The sequence below is a fragment of the Heptranchias perlo genome, chromosome 35, assembly GCF_035084215.1.
Source record: "Heptranchias perlo isolate sHepPer1 chromosome 35, sHepPer1.hap1, whole genome shotgun sequence".
In the NCBI taxonomy this organism is placed as follows: Eukaryota; Metazoa; Chordata; class Chondrichthyes; order Hexanchiformes; family Hexanchidae; genus Heptranchias; species Heptranchias perlo.
Genome location: NC_090359.1, coordinates 28,840,052 through 28,855,483, shown reverse-complemented (window position 1 = coordinate 28,855,483; position 15,432 = coordinate 28,840,052). Strand labels below are relative to the sequence as shown.

The window sequence follows — 15,432 nt, the reverse complement described above, 5'->3', positions numbered from 1 at the left end:
CACTTTAGGAAGGATGTCAAGGCCTTGGAGAGGGTGTGGAGGAGATTTACCAGAATGGTCCCAGGGATGAGGGACCTCAGTTATGTGGAGAGACTGGAGAAGCTGGGATTGTTCTCCTTCGAGCAGAGAAGGTTAAGGGGAGATTTAATCGAGGGGTTCAAATAATGAAGGGTTTTGATAGAGTAAATAAGGAGAAACTGTTTCCAGTGGCAGGAGGGTCGGTAACCAGAGGACACAGATTTAAAATAAAAGAACTAGAGGGGAGATGGGGAGAAATTTTTCACACAGAGGTTTGTTAAAATCTGGAACGCACTCCCTGAATGAGTGGTGGAAGCAGATTCAAAAGGAACTTTCAAAAGGCAATTGGACAAGTAATTGAAGAGGATTAATTTGCAGAGTTGTGGGGAAAAAGCTGGGCAGTGGGAATAAATTGGACAGAGTTTTTACAGATCTGGCACAGGCACAACGGGTCGAATAGAATCACAGAATCATAGAAAGATTGCAGCACGGAAGGAGGCCATTCGGCCCATCGAGTCCGTGCCCGCTCTATGCAAGAGTAATCCAGCTAGTCCCACTCCCCCGCCCTTTCCCCGTAGCCCTGAAATCTTTTTCCTTTCAAGTATTTATCCAGTTCCCTTTTGAAGGCCATGATTGAATCTGCCTCCACCACCCCCTCGGGCAGATCGTTCCAGATCCTAACCACTCGCTGTGTAAAAAAGCTTTTCCTCATGTCACCTTTGGTTCTTTTGCCAATCACCTTAAATCTATGTCCTCTGGCTCTTGACCCTTCCGCCAATGGGAACAGTTTCTCTCTATCTACTCTGTCCAGACCCTTCATGATTTTGAATACCTCGATCCAATGCTGTGAGATTCTATTGTTCTATGATTCTATATACCCAGAATAAAGCACATGGTGCAGAATATACCCAGAATAAAGCACATGGTGGAAAATATACCCAGAATAAAGCACAATGTGCAGAATATACACAGAATAAAGCACATGGTGCAGAATATACCCAGAATAAAGCACAAGGTGCAGAATATACCCAGAATAAAGCACAAGGTGCAGAATATACACAGAATAAAACACACGGTGCAGAATATACCCAGAATAAAGCACAAGGTGCAGAATATACACAGAATAAAGCACACAGTGCAGAATATACACAGAATAAAGCACAAGGTGCAGCATATACACAGAATAAAGCACAAGGTGCAGAATATACACAGAATAAAACACACGGTGCAGAATATACCCAGAATAAAGCACAAGGTGCAGAATATACACAGAATAAAGCACACGGTGCAGAATATACACAGAATAAAGCACAAGGTGCAGCATATACACAGAATAAAGCACACGGTGCAGAATATACCCAGAATAAAGAACATGGTGCAGAATATACCCAGAATAAAGCACATGGTGCAGAATATACCCAGAATAAAGCACACAGTGCAGAATATACCCAGAATAAAGCACAAGGTGCAGAATATACCCAGAATAAAGCACAAGGTGCAGAATATACACAGAATAAAGCACAAGGTGCAGAATATACCCAGAATAAAGCACAAGGTGCAGAATATACACAGAATAAAGCACATGGTAAAGAATATACCCAGAATAAAGCACACGGTGCAGAATATACCCAGAATAGAGCACAAGGTGCAGAATATACACAGAATAAAGCACAAGGTGCAGAATATACACAGAATAAAGCACATGGTGCAGAATATACCCAGAATAAAGCACACGGTGCAGAATATACCCAGAATAAAGAACATGGTGCAGAATACACCCAGAATAAAGCACACGGTGCAGAATATGCCCAGAATAAAGAACACGGTGCAGAATATAGCCAGAATAAAGAACATGGTGCAGAATATACCCAGAATAAAGCACACGGTGCAGAATATACCCAGAATAAAGCACATGGTGCAGAATATACCCAGAATAAAGCACACGGTGCAGAATATAGCCAGAATAAAGCACACGGTGCAGAATATACCCAGAATAAAGCACATGGTGCAGAATATACCCAGAATAAAGCACACGGTGCAGAATATACCCAGAATAAAGCACACGGTGCAGAATATACCCAGAATAAAGAACACGGTGCAGAATATAGCCAGAATAAAGCACACGGTGCAGAATATACCCAGAATAAAGCACACGGTGCAGAATATAGCCAGAATAAAGCACATGGTGCAGAATATAGCCAGAATAAAGCACATGGTGCAGAATATACCCAGAATAAAGCACATGGTAAAGAATATACCCAGAATAAAGCACATGGTGTAGAATATACACAGAATAAAGCACATGGTGCAGAATATACCCAGAATAAAGCACATGGTAAAGAATATACCCAGAATAAAGCACATGGTGCAGAATATACCCAGAATAAAGCACACGGTGCAGAATATACCCAGAATAAAGCACACGGTGCAGAATATACACAGAATAAAGCACATGGTATGGCATATACACAGAATAAAGCACATGGTATAGAATATACGCAGAATAAAGCACATGGTGCAGAATATACCCAGAATAAAGAACATGGTGCAGAATATACACAGAATAAAGCACATGGTATAGAATATACACAGAATAGACCACATGGTGCTGAATATACCCAGAATAAAACACATGGCGCAGAATATACCCAGAATAAAGTACATGGTATAGAATATACATAGAATAAAGCACATGGTGTGGAATATACCCAGAATAAAGCACATGGTATAGAATATACCCAGAATAAAGCACATGGTGCAGAATATACCCAGAATAAAGCACACGGTATAGAATATACACAGAATAAAGCACATGGTGCTGAATATATGCAGAATAAAGCACATGGTATAGAATATACACAGAATAAAGCACATGGTGCTGAATATACCCAGAATAAAGCACACGGTGCAGAATATACCCAGAATAAAGCACATGGTATAGAATATACCCAGAATAAAGCACACGGTATAGAATATACCCAGAATAAAGCACATGGTATAGAATATACATAGAATAAAGCACATGGTATAGAATATACATAGAATAAAGCACATGGTATAGAATATACCCAGAATAAAGCACATGGTATAGAATATACATAGAATAAAGCACATGGTATAGAATATACATAGAATAAAGCACATGGTATAGAATATACCCAGAATAAAGCACATGGTGTAGAATATACATAGAATAAAGCACATGGTATAGAATATACATAGAATAAAGCACATGGTATAGAATATACATAGAATAAAGCACATGGTATAGAATATACCCAGAATAAAGCACATGGTATAGAATATACATAGAATAAAGCACATGGTATAGAATATACATAGAATAAAGCACATGGTATAGAATATACCCAGAATAAAGCACATGGTATAGAATATACCCAGAATAAAGCACATGGTATAGAATATACATAGAATAAAGCACATGGTATAGAATATACACAGAATAAAGCACACGGTGCAGAATGAATTATTTTGGAGCACAGTGAACGTTGCGTCAGCAAACACAGGGACAGGAATGTCCCACAAACAGCAATGAAATAATGGACCAGTTAACCTGGTTTTGTTGATGTTGGCTGAGGGGGGAATATTGGCCCCCAGGCACCAGGGAGAACTCCTCTGTTCTGTCTTTAAATCGTGCCATGGGATCTTCGGAATAGAGGCAAAAGAGCCTGGAATAATTGAAGGAACAGTTGGATGCTGTGAGGAGAGGCGAACTGTCGGGGTCTCTCTGAATGGACGGGCGGGAGATGGGCTGAATCGCCTTCCTCGTCTCTATCTATCTTACGATCTTTAACATCCACTTGAACAATCAGTTTAACGTCTCATCCCAAGGGATGCCCCTCTGATAATGCAGCGCTCCCTCAGCACTGCAATAGGAGTCGCCCACCTGGGTCAGGCACTCAAATCCCTGATCAGCGATGATCCTGGATTAATTTTGGGAGCGATGGAGCGAATTGATTGGAGACTGCCACGGAAGAATATCAGAGCGCTGGTCAGTCCTGCTCCGTTAAAGACCTAAACCCTTGCCTCTTTGGGGAGTTACCCACCGTATTTGAGGCAGTGAAGCTATAAGATATTCAGAGACTATGTTCTAAGTGATGATGTTGTGCCTGATACTTACACTAGGTGGCCTCTCATTTCTATTTAATCTGGAATATTTCTGAAGTCTGCCTCTGCCTGCTCTGCTGGACATTATCCTCTCTCTCTCTCTCTGCAGTTATTTTTGTTGAAGCTGCAACTGCTAAGGACTGATTGTGATCTGCGTTTTTCCCCGGGGTAACCACGCGCATGTCATTATTTCAGCTGTTTGTGGTGTAAAGTGCTTGCAGGCTGCTCCCCCCATTAATTTCCCCATACGCTGATGTCACCTTCAACAGTTGTCCTGGCAACAACAGTGATAATTATGATATCACAGTTGGAATTTTGACATCACTGCCGGTGGTCCCCGGTCTGCTGGTCTGGGGCCAGAAACTGGAGCAAGGGCCAGACCAGCAGACGCCAGGCCAGCGGGGACTAGGCCAGCAGGGGCCAGGAGACCAGCAGGGGCCAGGAGACCAGCAGGGGTCAGGAGACCAGCAGGGGCAGGGGTAGGCGGTGGACGGGATCAGAGTGGAACAGGTGGGTGGGCTCAGCTGGGAATGGAGCCAGGCAGGGATCAAGATTAGGGTGGGGGAGGGAGAGGGAATCACAGTCCCCTGAAAAGATAGAAGATTTTAAAATTATGAAGGGGGTCGATATATCAGGAAAATGTTCCCACTTGTGGGGGGAGACCAGAACTAGGGGCCATAAATATAAGATAGTCACTAATAAATCCAATAAGGAATTCAGCAGAAACTTCTTTACCCAGAGAGCGGTGAGAATGTGGAACTCACTCCCACAAGGAGTAGTTGAGGTGAATAGTGTAGATGGATTTAAGGGGAAGCTGGATAAACACATGAGGGAGAAAGGAATAGAAGGATATGGAGATAGGGTGAGATGAAGTAGGGAGGGAGGAGGCTCGTGTGGAGCATAAACACCAGCATAGACCAGATGGGCCGAATGGCCTGTTTCTGTGCTGTAAAGGGGTGGGATAGGATAGCGCAGTGGGGTTGGGGTGCATCAGGAGAGGGTAGATGGTGGGATCACAACAGGGCCGGTGGGATCAGGATGGGGCATTGGGTACAGGAGAGGGGGAGCTGGGGATCAGAGCCGGGTGGGAGGTGGGCCAATGTGTGGGGTCAGGATACGATACGGGGTGGAATCAAAGCAGGGCTGGAGGTGGGGTCAGGAAGGGGCCCAGGATGGGATTAGAATGGGTGAGGGAGGTGGGATCAGGGCAGTGCAGGGATTTGGGTGGGGGTGGGAACGGAGTCAGGCAGTAGCTGATTGGGGTGCAGGAAGGGTGGGATAGGATGGGGCAGGGGGTAGAGGAGGGGATTACAGCTAAGGAGAGGGTGGAATATGGACAGGACAGGAGGTGGCATCAAGGCAGAGCCGGGTGGTATCAGGATGGGGCTCTGGATGCGATCAGAGCATGGCAGAGGTAGCATAACACTGATAATAGTGGGAAGTGTGTGTGTAACACTGATAATAGTGGGGGGTGTGTGTGTAACAGTAATATAATGGGTAGTGTGTGTAACACTGATAATAGTGGCAAGTGTGTGTGTATCACTGATAATAGTGGGAAGTGTGTGTATAACACTATTGTAGCGGGAAACGTGTGTGTAACACTGATAATAGTGGGAAGTGTGTGTGTAACACTGATAATAGTGGGAAGTGTGTGTGTAACACTGATAATAGTGGGAAGTGTGTGTGTAACAGTAATATAATGGGTAGTGTGTGTAACACTGATGTCACGGGGTAGAAGGAAGAGAGGAGGGAGTGAGGGAGGAAAGAGAGAAAAAGGGAAAGATAAAGAAAGAGAAAGAGGGAGAAAAAAAAAGAGCCCACAACATGTCCCCCTGAGCCGAGAGTGCTGTCCCCCTGTGCCGAGGGTGCTGTCCCCCTGTGCCGAGGGTGCTGTCCCCCTGTGCCGAGGGTGCTGTCCCCCTGTGCCGAGGGTGCTGTCCCCCTGTGCCGAGGGTGCTGTCCCCCTGTGCCGAGAGTGCTGTCCCCCTGTGCCGAGAGTGCTGTCCCCCTGTGCCGAGAGTGCTGTCCCCCTGTGCCGAGAGTGCTGTCCCCCTGTGCCGAGAGTTCTGTCCCCCTGTGCCGAGAGTTCTGTCCCCCTGTGCCGAGAGTGCTGTCCCCCTGTGCTGAGAGTGCTGTCCCCCTGAGCCGAGAGTGCTGCCCCCCTGAGCCGAGAGTGCTGTCCCGAGCCGAGAGTGCTGTCCCCCTGAGCTGAGAGTGCTGTCCCCCTGAGCTGAGAGTGCTGTCCCCCTGAGCCGAGAGTGCTGTCCCCCTGAGCCGAGAGTGCTGTCCCCCTGTGCCGAGAGTTCTGTCCCCCTGTGCCGAGAGTTCTGTCCCCCTGTGCCGAGAGTTCTGTCCCCCTGTGCCGAGAGTGCTGTCCCGAGCCGAGAGTGCTGTCCCCCTGAGCCGAGAGTGCTGTCCCCCTGAGCCGAGAGTGCTGTCCCGAGCCGAGAGTGCTGTCCCCCTGTGCCGAGAGTGCTGTCCCCCTGTGCCGAGAGTTCTGTCCCCCTGTGCCGAGAGTGCTGTCCCCCGAGCCGAGAGTGCTGTCCCCCTGTGCCGAGAGTGCTGTCCCCCTGAGCCGAGAGTGCTGTCCCCCTGTGCCGAGAGTGCTGTCCCGAGCCGAGAGTGCTGTCCCCCTGTGCCGAGAGTGCTGTCCCGAGCCGAGAGTTCTGTCCCCCTGAGCCGAGAGTGCTGTCCCGAGCCGAGAGTGCTGTCCCGAGCTGAGAGTGCTGTCCCCCTGAGCCGAGAGTGCTGTCCCCCTGAGCCGAGAGTGCTGTCCCGAGCCGAGAGTGCTGTCCCGAGCTGAGAGTGCTGTCCCCCTGAGCCGAGAGTGCTGTCCCGAGCCGAGAGTGCTGTCCCGAGCCGAGAGTGCTGTCCCCCTGAGCCGAGAGTGCTGTCCCCCTGAGCCGAGAGTGCTGTCCCCCTGAGCCGAGAGTGCTGTCCCGAGCCGAGAGTGCTGTCCCGAGCCGAGAGTGCTGTCCCCCTGAGCCGAGAGTGCTGTCCCGAGCCGAGAGTGCTGTCCCCCTGAGCCGAGAGTGCTGTCCCCCTGTGCCGAGAGTGCTGTCCCCCTGAGCCGAGAGTGCTGTCCCCCTGTGCCGAGAGTGCTGTCCCCCTGTGCCGAGAGTGCTGTCCCCCTGTGCCGAGAGTGCTGTCCCGAGCCGAGAGTGCTGTCCCCCTGAGCTGAGAGTGCTGTCCCGAGCCGAGAGTGCTGTCCCGAGCCGAGAGTGCTGTCCCCCTGAGCCGAGAGTGCTGTCCCCCTGAGCCGAGAGTGCTGTCCCCCTGTGCCGAGAGTGCTGTCCCCCTGTGCCGAGAGTGCTGTCCCCCTGAGCTGAGAGTGCTGTCCCGAGCCGAGAGTGCTGTCCCGAGCCGAGAGTGCTGTCCCGAGCCGAGAGTGCTGTCCCCCTGAGCCGAGAGTGCTGTCCCCCTGAGCCGAGAGTGCTGTCCCCCTGTGCCGAGAGTGCTGTCCCGAGCCGAGAGTGCTGTCCCCCTGTGCCGAGAGTGCTGTCCCCCTGAGCCGAGAGTGCTGTCCCGAGCCGAGAGTGCTGTCCCGAGCCGAGAGTGCTGTCCCGAGCCGAGAGTGCTGTCCCCCTGTGCCGAGAGTGCTGTCCCGAGCCGAGAGTGCTGTCCCGAGCCGAGAGTGCTGTCCCGAGCCGAGAGTGCTGTCCCGAGCCGAGAGTGCTGTCCCCCTGAGCCGAGAGTGCTGTCCCGAGCCGAGAGTGCTGTCCCGAGCCGAGAGTGCTGTCCCCCTGAGCCGAGAGTGCTGTCCCGAGCCGAGAGTGCTGTCCCGAGCCGAGAGTGCTGTCCCGAGCCGAGAGTGCTGTCCCGAGCCGAGAGTGCTGTCCCCCTGAGCCGAGAGTGCTGTCCCGAGCCGAGAGTGCTGTCCCGAGCCGAGAGTGCTGTCCCCCTGAGCCGAGAGTGCTGTCCCGAGCCGAGAGTGCTGTCCCGAGCCGAGAGTGCTGTCCCGAGCCGAGAGTGCTGTCCCGAGCCGAGAGTGCTGTCCCGAGCCGAGAGTGCTGTCCCGAGCCGAGAGTGCTGTCCCCCTGAGCCGAGAGTGCTGTCCCGAGCCGAGAGTGCTGTCCCGAGCCGAGAGTGCTGTCCCCCTGAGCCGAGAGCGCTGTCCCGAGCCGAGAGTGCTGTCCCCCTGTGCCGAGAGTGCTGTCCCGAGCCGAGAGTGCTGTCCCCTGAGCCGCGGCTGGGTTGGTGCTGACATTTTAGCATTTTCTCTCTCTCTTTGGTCCGTTTTTGGTGTGTGTGGCTCGCACTATGTTCATGTTGGTTAAAGATGGTGGTCACACAATTACATCATTACTGGCGATTCATCAACAATTAATGACTAGCTTTTATTTTTCATTTCCTTTTAGAAGCTATTAAGGATTCTGCTTCCCCCAGTTTCTGGTAGGACACTCCATCTCCTAACAACCCTCCGTGCAAAAACCATTCTGGCCTCTCCCTTTCTTCTAATGGTGATGACCTTAAATTGGCCACTGTCTCAGGCTGAACCAGACTGTTCACAATCTCGGCGTTGTATTAGACCCTGAGCTGAGCTTCTGACCCCATACCCGCTCCGTCACCAAGGCCGCCTACTTCCACCTCCGTAACATCGCCCGTCTCTGCCCCTGCCTCAGCTCATCTGCTGCTGAAACCCTCATCCGTGCCTTTGTCACCTCCCGACTCGACTATTCCAATGCTCTCCTGGCCGGCCTCCCATCTTCCACCCTCTATACACTTAAGCTCATCCAAAACTCTGCTGCCCGTATCCTAACTCGCACCAAGTCCCGTTCACCCATCACCCCCTGTGCTCGCTGACCTACATTGGCTCCCGGTCCAGGAATGCCTCGATTTTAAAATTTTCATCCTCATGTTCAAATCCCTCCATGGCCCTCGCCCCCTCCCTATCTCTGTAACCTCCTCCGGCCCTACAACCCTCTGAGATCTCTGCGTTCCTCTAATTCTGGCCTCTTGTAAATTCCCACTCCCTTCAACCCACCATTGGCGGCCGTGCCTTCAGCCGCCTGGGCCCTAAGCTCTGGAATTCCCTCCCTAAACCTCTCCGCCTCTCTCTCCTCCTTTAAGACGCTCCTTAAAACCTACCTCTTTGACCAAGCTTTTGGTCACCTGTCCTAATATCTCCTTATGTGGCTCGGTGTCAAATTTTGTCTGATAATCGCTCCTGTGAAGCGCCTTGGGATGTTTTACTACGTTAAAGGTGCTATATAAATGCAAGTTGTTGTAGTTACCGACTCACAAACCAGTGGAAATAGATTTTCCCAATTGAAACCCCTCAGAATTCTGATCACCTCTATCTCTGCTCAACCTTCTCTGTTCTAATGGAAGGAGCTTCCACTCTGGTCCCATGACTAAAGCTCTGATTAATGGTATCACATTAGTGAGGGTCTTCTGCACACACCCCTTTGACATCCTTCCCAGTGAAAGGTGCCTAGACCTGGACACCATGTTCCAATTGCCAATGAGGTTGCCCCTCTCCATTGACCCAAACCACTGGGACGTGTGGAGCCAATAACATTGCACTGACCCTTCACCCTTCTGGCGTTCACCTTCTCATTTTCCTTCATTGGCTGAAGCCCTCATTCGCAGCCCCGCCTCTCGTTATTCATAGTATCGTAGTAGGTACAGCACAGAAGGAGGCCATTCGGCCCATCGTGCCTGTGCCGGCTCTTTGAAAGAGCTATCCAATTAATCCCAGTCCCCCCTGCTCTTTCCCCAGAGCCCTGAAAATATTTCCCCTTCAAGTATTTATCCAATTCCCTTTTGAAAGGAAGTGCATCCCCGATCATCACAACTCGCCACGTAAAAAAATGTTTCCTCATGTCACCTCGGGCTCTTTTGCCGATCACCTTAAATCCGTGTCCTCTGGTTACCGACCCTTCTGCCACTGGAAACAGTTTCTCCTTATTTACTCTGTCAAAACTGTTCATGATTTTGAACCCCTCGATTAAATCTCCCCTTGACCTTCTCTGCTGTAAGGAGACGGTCCCCGGTTTCTCCACCTGCAAACTTTGAAATTCTACCAAAGCCCCGCTTCCCAATCCAAATATCTCCCTTAGTTCATTCCTCGACTCCATTGGTCAAAAACCATTGGTTTCTTGCCTCTATTCATTCATTGGTTGACCTTGTTGTCAAGTCAAACACCTTGCGCTTTTTTTTTGACGTTCTCTGATTGGGTAACAGACAATAAGTTTTTCTCTTTCACAATTGGACAGTTGTCTTGCCAATGAATGATCCTGATTGCTGTGATTGGCTGGGCTGGGATCTACCTCACCTCCATTGGATTCTGGCCAAAGTGACTCTCTTCCTCTGATTGGCCAAGTGGGTGGGTCAAGTGGTCTGCCCGCCCATCCCCGAGGTCCCGCTGTCCCGATTGGTCCAATTTCCCGTCAATCATTTTCTGGGCGCCTGAGCCTTGCATTTCTTGGGATCTGATTGGCCAATGTGTTTTGCCAATCCGTCTCCTAAATGGCCTCAAGTCCTGTCAATCAGCCGATTGTCCCGCCTCCTCCGCACAGCCGAGCTCTGAGTGGCCAACAATGGCCAGGCCACTAGCCAGTGAGTGGCCCCCGGCGTCGGCTGTGATTGGTAGGCCTGGCTGTCACTCAGGGCCGGAGCCCCGCCCCGCCCCAGGTTTCCGCCGCCGATACAGTGTATCCGCAGAGAGTTACAGTGTATCGGCGGGTAGTTACAGTATCGCCGGGGGAGAGGGAAGTCCGCTGGAGGGGGAAATGGCGACGGGAGATGAGCCCCAGCCCTCGGGCACAACGGTGGCCAACCTGACCCGCAGCCTGGAGAAGGCGCTGGACGAGGCGGTGAGCAGCGGCATCCTCAACCTCAGCAACAGGAAACTGCGAGAGTTCCCCCGAGCCGCCAGGAACCACGACTTGTCCGATGTGACTCAGGCTGGTGAGTGAGTTGGAGCAGGAACCTGTGGCCGGGGATCCCCTTGGGTTGGAGCAGGGCTGGCATCTGGGGTGGGCAAGGGTGGGCAAAGGGGGTTTCTCACTGTGCTCAACTCCACTCGACTGACCATGTCCTGCTTGGACCACAGCTGCTCACTCCACATCACTGGTAAAGTTTGTGGAGTGTTGGGTTGGGAGCCTTTGGACAGCTCCTCTTACCCAGGCTGGCCTTGGACTTATTGTCCACCTTCCGCCCTCTGTAAACTTCAGCTCATCCAAAACTCTGCTGCCCCGTCTCCCAACTCGCACCGAGTCCCGTTCACCCATCACCCCCTGTGCTCGCTGACCTACATTGGCTCCCGGTCCGGGAACGCCTCGATTTCAAAATTCTCCATCCTTGTTTACAAATCCCTCCATGGCCCTCGCCCCCCTCCCTATCTCTGTAACCTCCTCCAGCCCCTACAACCCTCCGAGATCTCTGCGCTCCTCCAATTCTGGCCTCTTGTCCATCCCCGATTTCCATCGCTCCACCATTGGCGGCCGTGCCTTCAGCTGCCTCGGCCCTAAGCTCTGGAATTCCCTCCCTAAACCTCTCCGCCTCTCTCTCCTCCTTTAAGACGCTCCTTAAAACCTACCTCTTTGACCGAGCTTTTGGTCACCTGTCCTAATATCTCCTTATGTGGCTCGGTGTCAAATTTTGTCTGATAATCACTCCTGTGAAGCGCCTTGGGACGTTTTATTACGTTAAAGGCGCTATATAAATGCAGGTTGTTATGTAGTGCCTGTTGAGCTGTGGCACTGCGTTGCTACTGTCTCAATCCAAGCAATTGCGACTCATCCCCAACCCTTGGGGGCGGAGCTCAGGATTATCCCACAGTATCAGGAGGAACGTGTTGTGGGAATGGTCCCATGGGTGGGGATTGAATCCTGCCTATCGAAAATCTTCAGCCCAACCACAGGGAAACTCTTGAGTGGCTGAATTCTTCCATCCTCCAAAAATGGGATCTATCAGCGAGGATGGTACGGGGGAGGTGACCTATGCTTTGAGTTGAGCTGATGGACCTTGGAGGCCCTCACCAATGTTACGGGGAGGGGATAGCGAGTGGGAATAGCTGTGATAGAGTCGCACAGAGCCTGCATGCTGCTGTTGTGATCTGGAGGCGTCCTGTAATGGTTTGGTTTTTGCTTGTGGAGTGTTTGGAATCGTGAGATCTGTTAATTGATGTTTGGCAAAATTAGATTGAATCCCAACTCCTTGGAATGTTTTTCCTGTATTCACAACTGTGACTATTTCCCCCCCCCCCCCCGGGCCAAATTCATATCCTCATATACTTTCCCTCTGAGTCAGAAGATCCTGGGTTCAAGCCCCAATCCAGAGACTTGAGCCCGTAATCCAGGCTGACACTCCCAGTGCCAGTACTGAGGGAGCGCCGCACTGTCGGAGGGTCAGTACTGAGGGAGCGCCGCACTGTCGGAGGGTCAGTACTGAGGGAGCGCCGCACTGTCGGAGGGTCAGTGCTGAGGGAGCGCCGCACTGTCGGAGGGTCAGTGCTGAGGGAGCGTCGGAGGGTAGGGAGCGCCGCGCTGCCGGAGGGTCGGTAGCGAGGGAGCGCCGCGCTGCCGGAGGGTCAGTAGCGAGGGAGCGCCGCGCTGCCGGAGGGTCAGTACTGAGGGAGCGCCGCGCTGCCGGAGGGTCGGTGCTGAGGGAGCGCCGCACTGCCGGAGGGTCGGTGCTGAGGGAGCGCCGCACTGCCGGAGGGGCCGTCTTTTGGATGAGACATTAAACCGAAGCCCCGTCTGCCCTCTCAGGTGGATGTAAAAGATCCCACGGCCACTATGCGAGGAACAGCAGGGGGAGTTCTCCCCAGTGTCTCCTGGGCCAATATTTATCCCTCAACCAACATCAGTAAAACAGATTATCTGGTCATTATCACATTGCTGTTTGTGGGATCTTGCTGTGTACAAATTGGCTGCTGCTTTTCTTACATTTTCCACAATGACCATGCTTCAGAAGTACTTCATTGTCTGTAAAGCACTTTGGGACGTCCTGAGGTGGTGAAAGGGGCTGGAGAGATGGGAGGTCTTTCTGTTCCAAGGTATAGAGTGTTTAATGCTTAAAGGGCATTGTGGGTAAACCTGAACCCCCTCCCCCCCCTCCCCCCCCTCCCCTTAATACAAAACTGACTCTCTGGGCATCCCTGGAAGGAATGGGGGAGACACGGATTGGGGAGATGAGGCCAGTGGCCCTCACGGTGGTGACACCATCTGTACCAGGTTTGTACTGAAATCCCAGTGTGGGGGCGGGGGGCCAACTGCAGCTGCTGCGATGCCTCAGCTGGGGAGCGGACGGCAGATGCTGGGAGTGGAGTCGGGGGGGAAAAAAAATCACAGCACAGCTGGGACAGCGCAGTCTTACCCAGAGCAACAGGGGAGCAGAGCAAAGTGTATGTGACTGACAGCAGGACCTGCTGACTGAAGGGCCCCAGACTAGCCCAGGATGAGCACAGTGCCTCTGGGAGCTGGGTTCCAATCGATGCTGTGACGCTCTCTCCCGTCCCACGCTCTCTGCAGTTGGGTAATGTCTGAGGTTAAATGATCCTGAGGCAGATTAAACAGAGATCCGACTGAGCCGTGCTGTACCTGCCTCGGGAGTGTTTGATGGGACGGTGTAGAGGGAGCTTTACTCTGTATCTAACCCATGCTGTACCTGCCCTGGGAGTGTTTGATGGGACAGTGTAGAGGGAGCGTTACTCTGTATCTAACCCTGTACCTGCCCTGGGAGTGTTTGATGGGACGGTGTAGAGGGAGCTTTACTCTGTATCTAACCCTGTACCTGCCCTGGGAGTGTTTGATGGGACAGTGTAGAGGGAGCGTTACTCTGTATCTAACCCTGTACCTGCCCTGGGAGTGTTTGATGGGACAGTGTAGAGGGAGCGTTACTCTGTATCTAACCCTGTACCTGCCCTGGGAGTGTTTGATGGGACAGTGTAGAGGGAGCGTTACTCTGTATCTAACCCTGTACCTGCCCTGGGAGTGTTTGATGGGACAGTGTAGAGGGAGCGTTACTCTGTATCTAACCCTGTACCTGCCCTGGGAGTGTTTGATGGGACAGTGTAGAGGGAGCTTTACTCTGTATCTAACCCGTGCTGTACCTGCCCTGGGAGTGTTTGATGGGACAGTGTAGAGGGAGCTTTACTCTGTATCTAACCCGCGCTGTACCTGCCCTGGGAGTGTTTGATGGGACAGTGTAGAGGGAGCTTTACTCTGTATCTAACCCTGTACCTGCCCTGGGAGTGTTTGATGGGACAGTGTAGAGGGAGCGTTACTCTGTATCTAACCCTGTACCTGCCCTGGGAGTGTTTGATGGGACAGTGTAGAGGGAGCTTTACTCTGTATCTAACCCGTGCTGTACCTGCCCTGGGAGTGTTTGATGGGACAGTGTAGAGGGAGCTTTACTCTGTATCTAACCCTGTACCTGCCCTGGGAGTGTTTGAGGGGACAGTGTAGAGGGAGCGTTACTCTGTATCTAACCCTGTACCTGCCCTGGGAGTGTTTGATGGGACAGTGTAGAGGGAGCTTTACTCTGTATCTAACCCGTGCTGTACCTGACTTGGGGGGCTTGTCGGGGGCTGGGGAAGTAGGGGCGTGCCCAGTGACTGCTTTGCTCGAAAAACTTAAAAACTATTCAGTAAGCTCCTCCCCTTTTACAAAGAACCATCCTGCCAACTTCTCCCCGCCTCTCTGTGACCCTTGACCTCACCACCACCCCCCCTCTTGGTGTCCCTGAACCTCTTCCGATTGCCCTTTGACCCCATTTACCCCGCCCTTACCTGGTCATTGATTCCACAACCTGAGCGATTTGTATCCTTCATTATCTTTAAAACCTCACTTGGATCACCTCAAACCTTGCAATTCCTTGAAAAATTTGGGACGTGGGCATTGCTGACGAGGCCGACATTTATCACCCCTCCCTGATTTGCTCGGCCACTTAAGAGTCAACTCCGTTGGTGTGGGACTGGAGAAACATCTCGGCCCAGAGGGGGTGAGGACGGCAGGTTTCCTTCCCCAAAGGGCATTAGCTGGGTTTTTACGACAATCCCACAGTTTCATTGTAATGTTTACTGAGAGCATCTTGTGATTGCCGCCTTCGTTTTGTTCTTAAAGTAAATTCAAATTCTCAAACAGCGATGGTGGGATTTAATCTCTCGTTCTCAGGATTATTAACAGAATCGCTACACGACCGGACCCCACTTTTAAACAAGCAGCCCCCCCACCCCCGTCGACGAGGGGGGAGGGGATTACCAGGAAACAGATTCTGCCCCACTCAACTTTTATTGATTGTCCATGTCCCCCTCTCTGTCTCTCTCTCTCTGTCTCT

At 51.8% G+C, this 15,432-nt stretch overlaps 1 protein-coding gene across 1 annotated transcript in view; it reads right to left on the bottom strand.

The window, feature by feature from the left end:
• LOC137301968 (F-box only protein 24-like) overlaps positions 1–10,570 on the bottom strand; it is a 63,483-nt gene extending 52,913 nt beyond the window's left edge. The window contains exon 1 of the mRNA XM_067971685.1: positions 10,424–10,570. Coding sequence (XP_067827786.1) covers positions 10,424–10,570 — 147 coding nt within the window. The remainder of the gene's footprint in view (positions 1–10,423) is intronic.
• Between the last annotated feature and the right edge of the window lie 4,862 nt (positions 10,571–15,432).